The sequence below is a fragment of the Molossus molossus genome, unplaced genomic scaffold (assembly GCF_014108415.1).
Source record: "Molossus molossus isolate mMolMol1 unplaced genomic scaffold, mMolMol1.p scaffold_m16_p_12, whole genome shotgun sequence".
Taxonomy (NCBI): Eukaryota; Metazoa; Chordata; class Mammalia; order Chiroptera; family Molossidae; genus Molossus; species Molossus molossus.
In genome coordinates this window covers 82456786-82467109 of record NW_023425347.1, presented here as the reverse complement: position 1 = coordinate 82467109, position 10324 = coordinate 82456786, and the positions used below count along the sequence as shown (strand labels likewise).

Below are 10324 nucleotides of genomic sequence, written 5' to 3'. Positions count from 1 at the left end.
CCATTGGATTAAGTACCATGGAGGTTCTGATGTTTACATAGGCAGTTTCAGTGATGTTAAAATTCTCATTGGAGTGGGTTCAAGAGAAAACTAGAGTGAATAGGTAGATAACTGAGTTTTGTTATAAAGAGCAGAGATGGTATAAAGGGATGGTATCTGAAGGGATGGATGTGGGTTAAAGATTCTTTTAATATAGAATAATAGCATGTGTATAGGCTGATGGGAATGACCTAATAGAGGGAAATGAACAGGACAGAAGAATGGCTAAATCTGGGCCTACTGAGTAGGTAAGGAATGGAATCTAGTACAAGTAGAAGAGCTTGCCCTAAGTAGGGTAACACAGTCTCTTTACAACCAAAAGAAAGACAAATCATACAAGCACAGATATATATAGGTAAGTAGATGTGATGGTAGGAGCCTGTGAAAATTTTCCTGTTTTTTTTTTCTTTATTGATTTTGAGAAAGAGGAAGGGAGAGGGAAAGAGACAGAAACATCAATGAGAGAGAACATCGACTGGCCACCTCCTGCATGCCCTCACTGGGGATCAGGCCCACAATCTGGGCATGTACCCTGACCAGGAATCAAACCGGCAACCTCTTGGTGTATGGGTCGACACTCAACCACTGAGCCACACCAGCCGGGCCCTGTTTCTATCTTTAAAAATAAAAATAAAAAGGTCATAAGCTGAGGCTGAGGATGGGAAAAATGGTAAAATGTAAGCGCTTTCAAGGAGAGTGAGAGTACGATAGACAAATGTAGTAGGATTGCCAGATGGTACAAAGGTCTACTTTAAAAACAGAGGTCATGACTGCAGAGACAGTCAGCAATTTAAGTTGCACAAGTGCCTAAGTGCAGAGGTGGCATACTGAACTAAACCAAAAATGGAGCTGAGCCAGGCAAGTCCATATAATGAAGCAAGAGATGGGGTAAGGCAATTTAACTGTGTAGCCAAGAGGGACTGTCACTAACTAGGGACTGACACTGACTCTAAGCTTGATAATAGACATGAGGTTGAAAATTAAAGACAGGAGAAAGGATCAGTGAATTATAAGTCACATAGTACTGTAATCACTTACTCTGTTTATGTCGACATAGCTAACTCCTCTTCTAGACAGGTCCTCCAAAGTGGGATCAGTGTCTTAACTTTTCATTCTTGGTACTTGAGCACATAAATTTGTAATCTGAATGGATGGGTGAAATGCTTACCAATGGTATAAAAAAAGTTCCCACCTCCAATCCTATGATATATAGAGTTCCTCCTCCCTCAGTTCTTTAAGAGTTCAAGTAAAAAGTCACAATGCTTTATCAAAACCTGTGGTATAAACCAGTCCTTTGGAATAAGCCAAGATGCTGAATTCCTAGTGTTGTGCCCAAAAACTGAACCAGAACATGCAGCAGATGTGTCCCAGTAAGTCTGCCCCTACTGAACACCTGGGTAGCATAAAATCTTTGAACTTCCCAACCTCTAATTATTTCACCTCTTTGCAGTAATTAGCAGGACCTAAATCAGGCCTTGAAAATACAAAGAAAACAAAAAGAAACTGAACCTGGGGGTAGAGAACAAATGCACAAACAAAGAGCATGTAAAATATGTTTATTGTTCTTTAAAAGGGTTCAGGGTTTGGTTTTAAATCAGGCTGCACACCTTTCATCAGTCTGACATCTCTCCCACCATGTCAAACTGGCTTCAGCTAGCAATACTTCATTAAATCCAAAAGATAAAAAAAAACTTAATTTTGAGGAAGAAAATCCAGTTCTGAGAATAATTAACATTAGTCAGCAATTTAAAACAAAATGGGGGCTAATGTTTCATGTTGCTTTATACACCCTTCTCCTCATACAGAACTAGGAATGTAATTTTCCTAACTCAGGCAGGCACTGATACTGGTGGACACTGTGCGCGCACGCGCGCATACACGCATACACATACACACACACACACACACACACACACACACACAACCTGTTTCTCTGTCTCTCCCTCCCCCATACAACAAAAATCAGAGCATGTCAAAGGAAAAAGGTTTATGATATTGATCAAAACCCTTGGAGTCATTAGACCATCTATCTGAGCTTAGAGAATATTTGTTTTGATCTTGGTTCTATGTTAATAGGAATCTATTGTTGTATTCTGAAATAAAAAATTTTGGATAGTACCATCATTTTCCACTTTAAAATCCTAGAAACAATTCCAAAAAGCATTATTTTGTTTTGTTTTCTGGGATAGGGGAGGAGAGAATCTACAGATTTTTATTTAAAGAGCAAAACAACTCCGGCATAGGAGATAGGCAGTTCACATAGCCAGCCAACCTCTGAGGTATCATCAGTCCATTCCTACTGGTCTAGCTGATCCTAACAAAATGGGAAGTTCATGGCTCTGCATAGCAAATTCCAGCAGGACAAGGTGACCCTAAGCCTTTATTCAAATCCTTAGAAGCAGAGCACTAGAAAGTGTGTAATATTTAAATGAAGAGTGCAAGAGCCCCTGATGGTGTCCTTCAACTTGCTTTGTCAGTACAGCCTAGTCACAACTGCCTTCCACAAAAGAGCAGAAAAACAGTTTTTCTAGATCAGCATATTGAACCCAAAAAAGAATCAGCAAAAATGACACTACACCAATTTCACTAGCAACACAGTCCTTTTGCTACTGGTTGGGCTGTTCTACACCTCTTTCCTACCCTGTTAGGCCTGTGGACACACACTCACTAGGCATTGTTGGTTTTATCTCATAAAGAACCTAGTAAGAAAATAACAAGGCAATCAGTGGTTAAACTGAACTGTACATATATATATGGGGCAGTTTGGAAAATACCCATAACAGGCATTTCTCAAGTCCAAAATATTGTGTCTTTGCTGCTACTCCTCTGACTGTTCCTGAAAATTCAGAGCACAAAAAGTCCTAAAATAAAAATTTTAAACTACCAGCATTCATTCTCTGACATCATTAGACAGAAAAGTAGAGTAATGCTACATACAGCCCACAATTCTACAAGGTGTAGAAAGTATGCTAACTCTCTGTCTGGACACACCTCTAGTGATGGACCGGAGTACTCCCCCTTCAGAAAACAAAAGTTTCTGTGATACCCACTTAGCTTCATTGGTTGGAAAAGAGAAGAATTTGACTCTCAGCTAAGTTCTTTGAAAAAAGAGACTCCTCTTAAAATGCCATTTCCCCACTTTAACTTACCAAAACAAAAACCCAAACAAAAGGCTCTTGGCTAATTTGCCTAATGTTGTATAGCATTCTCAAGGAAAGAAACTAACATGAACACCCCATCATCAGTAAAGACTAAAATCCACCTGGATCATATAACATATATGCCACTGCTTTTGGGTGGGTTTTTTTTGTTTTTTTTGTGTGTTTTTTGTTTTTTTTGTTGTTGTTTTTTCTAAAAGTGCCCAGGTGGGCTTAAGGCTGCCAGACTGCACACACATCTATAGCAACAGGGGCTTCTCCTATTCCATCTACAACTTGTATCAAGGGAAAAAAGAGGGATAGGGAAAAGGAGAGAAGAGAGTAAAATTGTAGCTCCCAACCCTAACTCCAAATAAAGAAAAAAGAAAAAAAATTCCACAACAGGGAGATCTATGTGCCAAGCATAATGGAAGAGTGTGCTCCCCAAACAGAAGGTTCTGCACAGGCTAATGTTCTGCTGGTTTTCCTTAGAGACCTATTTTGAAAAAGTTAAAAAAGACAGGAGATTCTGAAATAATTCAATCCTGGCAGAAATTCAAACTCCAACACTAAGAGCAAAACCATTCTCCATGGAATTAATCCCTTTTTTCTTTCTCTTTTTCTTTTCTTAAACATTTTATTCATGTTATAGAGGGATTTCTTTGTTTGCTTTTTTCCAATCATTAGGAGAGTGGTTGAGGAGTACTGAATCCATCACTACTTTGATGACACAGTTAAGATTCCAGATTCACATTTCCAGGTACCAAGAGTTCCCTCTAAATGCCACAATCAAGTCTGCCTTCGTTTATATTTCTTTCTACTGAACACAGCAATGCCCATTGGTATCTCTGAAGCGTAATCGCATCTTAGGTCGGTATTTCTCCAGGTAAAGCAGCTGTTTGGAATTGAATGCTCCCCTTCTTTTTCTGAAAATACAAGAATGGCAAACTTTATCATGTAAAAAAAGAGCTGCCTAATTCACTGAAATGCATTATTTATGGCCTAAGGCCATTCTAACACCACAGATTTCTCAAACAACATCACTTCTTAAGTTTAAATACAAACTTTCTGTGCCTTCCAAAATAAATAGACAAATTTTCTTTGCTGACTCTTATTAGTCTATTAATCATTTAATAAAAATCAGAATGGTTTATCCAGAAACATCTGACTATACTCTTTCCAATTAGATTAACATATTCTTTAAATCAGAATTGGTAGCAAGTATTTAGGATGCATGACCGAGTATTTACACGAAGCAGCGGGCACAAATGGCATTCCTTGAAATATGTTACCTTCCTAGAGCTGCTACCATTCATTTCATGCCCCGTCATTAGTAATCTTTCGGGGGTTTTTTTGTTTTCTTTTCTCTTCTTTTTTAAAGAAAAGAGGGAAAGTCTAAGAAAATAAATGTCCAAGAATTCTGGACAGCAAAATAGCATGGCCCATTTCTCCAGACTTATGCCAAGATTCTGTCTGGACACTACCACCCTGATTTCTGCCTGAAAAGGTCACTTATGAGTCCCAGGAGATTAACTGCTCCTCCATAGATTCAGGTTTGCCTCTTGGTTATAGACAGTTGCATTTTAAAGTTATTTTGGATATCCATTAAGAGAGACACAAGATCACGAAGACTCGTCTACCTAGTTATTCATTTTAAAGATTCCTAGATATTCAAGTCATATACTGGCCATATTCTATAATGTCCACATTTGCTGCTTAAATTATAAAATCTTTAAATCTAAGAGTCAGTAGTCTTATGAGTCTCTTTATCACTTGCTCTTTTTAATATCTTCAAACAAACGATATTTTAAGCCAAAGACAGCAAATTATTCCAGACTACAAATGGATACTTTCCATAATTCCTTCCTTTTGTATAATCTTGCTTTTTTGTGTTTCTGAAAATAAAACTTCATACTCACTGTCTTATAAACTGAACTGCATCTTCATACTTCATTCCACATTCAATCAAAGCAAGTGCAACCAGCACAGGTGCCCTGCAGAGAGACACGCATTTGTAAATATCCACACATCTCTGAAATTAAAGAATTTTTTAAAACCCAGATCACATGTTACCAAAATTGTCTTTGATTTTTGTTACAAATAGATTTTAATATCATTTCCTAATCAAATACTAAAAAAAATGTTAGACTTCAAATAAAATCCTTTTCGTGAGCTAGGAGAGTGTCAGAATTGGTAATTAGAAACAGTCTCTATATAAGTATATATTTTTAAACATAACAAAAGAAATTAAGTTTTTTTAAATCCATTACAGGGCGCTGACTTTGGACTACCTAAATTAATCCAAGTCAAATTAATAACACTACCTTTGCCCCTCAAGATAAGGACTGAAACTTAGAAACTTTACTGAACTATAAAAAAGGAAAACAGAAAACAAAAGGGCTAAAGTAAAGGTAAGAGCCTGAGTCACCAATGCCTGGTCTAAAGTTTTGAGTCAAAGTACACATCATAAATTGACATTTAACCTATTGTTGATGAGAGTGTTGCAACACCAGTTCATGCAATGCTCGAGAAAAGTTTTTTTTTTTTTAAATCAGAATTAATTTTTGTTCTCCACACATCTCCTTTCAGGAGTTTAAAGTTCAGCCATCTGCTCTCCCTCCACCTATTAACCTCCCATACATCTCAATCCAAAATTAACGATGTATAGATTTTTTAAATTTTGTTTCCCATTTCAGAGACCTGAACCTTTGGTTAACTTGAAATGAGAAGGTAAAGAAAACATACTGAATTAAGACTATTTTTAGCTCCAAGATAAGATAATAACATTAAGTCAGTTTCAAAACAACTGAACCATCACCCATTAATCTAGTATGGCGTCAGAATCAGACAACCAATGAAACACAAAAAGCAGCTCTGAGAAATTGCATACCGGCTTTTGCTCTCATTTCCTTTCCTTTCACAATTTAATATTTAGTGTAATAAATGCAAGTTACTTTCTTTTCTTTTTTTCTTTATTGATTTTAGAGAGAGAGGAAGGAAGAGGGAGAAAGAGACAGAAACATCGATGAGAGAGACCATTGATTGGCTGCCTCCTGCATGCCCCCTACTGGAGATTTGGCCTACAACCTGGCCATGTGCCCTGACCGGGAATAGAACTGGAGACCTCTTGGTGCATGGGTCGACACTCAACCACTGAGCCACACTGGCCAGGCATAAATGCAAATTTCTACCAAAGTGAAATATTTGATAATGAATTCACAGAAGAAAGGGTAAGAACTTACCTTCCCAATCCCGCAACACAATGCACTGCAACACAGCAACCTGGCTCTTCACGAAATTTGGTTTTTAATAGATTTAGCCAATCATCCACTATCTGATTAGGGGGTGGCGCGCCATCATCAAATGGCCAATCCTGGAAAGAGAAAAAATATTTTACATTAAATTGATATTTTCTCCAGGATTAACATCCCAATGCAGAATAGCTGCATAGTACACAGAGCAGGCCTAATTTAACTAACTATAGCATATATACCAATCTTTTTTTTTAAATATGTTTTTATTGATTTTTTTAGAAAGGAAGGGAGAGACAAAAACATCGATGTGAGAGAGAAACATCGATTAGCTGCCTCCTGCATGCTCCCTACTGGGGACTGAGTCCGAAACCTGGGCATGTGCCCTGACCAGCAATCAAACCAGGACTTCTCAGTCCATGGGACGACGCTCAATCCACTGAGCCACACTGGCAGGACAATATATATACCCATTCTTAATAAAAAGTATTCTGATCACTGCTGAAAAATGATCCAAGATTGAAATTCAGGTGTGTCAAATAATTTAGCCTCCTCAATAAAGTATAGTAAGCATCTAATTTTATCTAATGAAAATCTCTTATCAAAGTGATAATAAATTAGTGTTCCTCAAATATTTTATCTGAACAGATCAGTAACAGACATAGAGAAAACTATATTTAAAGCCAAGACACCCTGGCCAGTTTGGCTCAACGGTTAGAACATTGGCCTGCAGACCAGAGAGACCCAAGTTCGGTTCCCACTAAGGGCATGTACCTCAGTTATGGTTTGTCCCTGGCCCCGGTTGGGGTTGTGTGTTTTGGCAACCAGTCGATGTCTCTCTCACATCGATGGTTCTCTCCCTTTCTTCCTCCCACTCTATCTGAAGATAAATGCAAAAATGTCCTCAGGTGAGGATAAAAAAAATAAAAATAAAGCCAAGACAAAGTAAGAAAAAATATAACACTTGTTGATATGATTTTGAAGTCCACTCTGGCACAGAAGTATATCAACAACTGGTATTTTATTGGTCTCTACAAACATTTGTGAGGGTCATCTCCCTAATAGTTCTAAGATATGATGACTCTTCTTTAGAGAAAGGCTGTCTGATAAGAAATCTCCAATAGTTAGCATATAACAGAAACATACTATCATCTTTCTGCTTGTATTTCTTTTAAAATGCCAAGCAACAAATATTTTTAAAGCTCTGTCTAAATTATACATCTCATTGAACAAGCACAGTGCCACATAATAGGTTCCATAATCAAATGGGGACCCTTTTCTCTAGTATCCCTTTCTCTTTTTATATTCGTCAAATATCCATGTGCGTGGGTTGGTCTTAATTAAAAAACAGGTAGGTGTTTATCTTCCTTGCTACCTTGCAAGAGGTTCTAAGAAGCAAACACAAATCAGCTTAGAAGAAAGGAAGAAAGGGGTACTCACATTTTACATACCCTCTTTTCCATCTAGCTTCAAAGACAGAAATGTAAAAACACTGGGATTTTTTTTTTAACATAGGACTATTCTAATGAAATTGGATAAGGACACTTTAAGATACTAGAGAAGGAAAAAGAGAAAGTGACACAGCATTAAATTGATTCTGCACTCATTATTGGCACCACTAAAACATTTCATGTAGCCCATTAGCCATGACAGTACATTATGTTTGATTTGTCAACTACACCCCATAATTAAAGAGCTGTCAGTGTTATCATTATGTCACTACAGTTTAACTGTAAATAGCAGTAAAACCAGTAAGTACTTTATATGAGAGTTTACTTCCTCTAATACTCCATAAAATGCACCTAGTTAAGAAACTATAACACAAAACATGCTTCACTTACTCATATAAGCAGTTTCTATTTAAAAAATCATTAAAGTAATAATTTAGAAGCATCTGAACTTCAAATGGACATAGCTGAAACCACCATTAGTCTTTTTCAATGTGCCTCTGATTTGTAAGAGCATTAGTCAGAGGACTGAAAGGTCTTATTTTGGGGATATTCTCTCATACAGTGTCCCAAACACTCTTCACCTGGCAAAAGTAAATTAACAATCCATCTTAAAATCTGTCTGAGAAAAATGAAAGAAATCCCAAGCTTAATTTTAAATTTCCTTGTTTTTTCAAGTTTAAGTTAGCCCTTTAATCTTATTTAATCATAGCTATTTAAAACAAAAGCCCAGATTTAAAGACCTGGAATAAATCCCAGACCTACCAGCATCTTCTACAAACTAGTTTGTGTTCTTTAGTTTATTTCTATTTCATAAAGATGTTTATCAACATTACTGAGTCAAACAGACTAGTCAATCCACAGTTCATTTTCTCACCCTGCCTATTGTCAAAATAAACTGATTTCTCATCTACCCACTGGAGAATAAACGGTAGCCCTCCCTTATCCACAGGCAATATATTCCAAGACCCCCAGTGGATACCTGAAACCACAGATAGTACAGAACCCTATATATGCTATGTTTTTTCCTACATGTACAAACCTATGTTAAAGTTTAATTTATAAATTAGACACAGTAAAAAATTAACAATAACTAATAATAGAACTATAATATACTATAATAAAAGTTATGTGGTGTCTCTCTCTCGCCAGTACTTTTTACATTTTTCAGTCTAAACCTATTCCTGAATCTGTGTAACCATCTCTTACTTGTTTGGTGTTACTTGTTTCAGGGGATCCCTTGCTGAAGTGTTGCTATAGGCTTAATGCTTTCTGGTGCAACATTTTGCCGTCAATTGGAATACATTTCCTGTTCATGTCTTCCAACCACAATTTAATGCCTTCCATCTTAACTAAGCACTTATCGTGCACTGTGGTCGTAACTTTTGCAGTCTAAGGTGCAACAGCAAAACTAATTTATTTTTCCTTCACAATTTCACAGATAGAAGACTCATTCCTACCATTATCATAGCAACCTCAGCATATTTTTCTTTCCTTCTTGAGTTGAGAACTTTTGCTTTTCACTTAAAAGAAGCACTTCCCAGCCCTGGCCAGTTTTGCTCAGCGGTTAGAGTGTCGGCCCGCAGACCAGAGTCCTGGGTTCGGTTCCCGCTAAGAGCATGTACCTCAGTTGCAGTCCTGTAAGTGGCAGCCACTCGATGTTTCTCTCTCTCTCCCCCACTCTCTCCGAAGATAAATGCAAAAGTGTCCTTGGATGAGGATTAAAAAAAAAAAAAAAAAAAAAAAAAAAAGCACTTTCCAGCTTCTCTTTGGCATACCTGAATTGCCAGTGTCACTACTCTTGAACTTTGAAGTCATTTTAAGTAAAATAAGGGTTACCAGAACACAAGCACTGCCATACCATGACAATCAGCCTGATAACTGAGGTGGCTACTAAGTGACTAATGGTGGGGAGCATATACAGCACAGATATGCTGGACAAAGAGAGGATTCAGGGCCCTGGCCAGTTTGGCTCAGCGGTTAGAGCGTCGGCCTGCGGTCCAGAGAGACCCGGGTTCGGTTCCCGCTAAGGGCGCGTACTTCGGTTGCAGTTTGTCCCCGGCCCTGGTTGGTCGTGCGGGTGGCAGCCACTCGATGTGTTCCTTCACGTCGATGTTTCTCTCTCTCTCTCACTTCCTCTCTCTCCCTCCCACTCTATCTGTACAAAAAATGGAAAAATATCCTCGGGTGAGGATTAAAAAAAAAAAAAAAAAGAGAGGATTCACATCCTGGGTGGGACAAAGCGAGATTTCATCACATTAGTCAGAACAGCGCACAATTTAAAATTTATCAATTGTTTATTTCTGGAATTTTCCACTTAATAATTTAAGATCATGGTTGACCCTGCAAGGTAACTGAAACCGTAGAAAGCAAAACCACACAGATAAGGGGGGACCACTGTACTCACAGGGAAAAAACTTGTAATTCATCCTAGCTTCAGAAGTTAAAA

General features: G+C 37.8%; 1 protein-coding gene across 2 annotated transcripts in view; it reads right to left on the bottom strand.

The window, feature by feature from the left end:
• Positions 1 to 1578: 1578 nt before the first annotated feature.
• Positions 1579 to 10324, bottom strand: part of PTP4A2 (protein tyrosine phosphatase 4A2) — a 35258-nt gene continuing 26512 nt past the window's right edge. For both annotated transcript variants that reach the window (XM_036255630.1, XM_036255631.1), the window contains 3 exons: positions 6419 to 6549; positions 5096 to 5170; positions 1579 to 4102 (listed from right to left, as the gene is read on the bottom strand). In XM_036255630.1, coding sequence (XP_036111523.1) covers positions 3994 to 4102; positions 5096 to 5170; positions 6419 to 6549 — 315 coding nt within the window. In that variant the 3' untranslated portion in view covers positions 1579 to 3993. The remainder of the gene's footprint in view (positions 4103 to 5095; positions 5171 to 6418; positions 6550 to 10324) is intronic.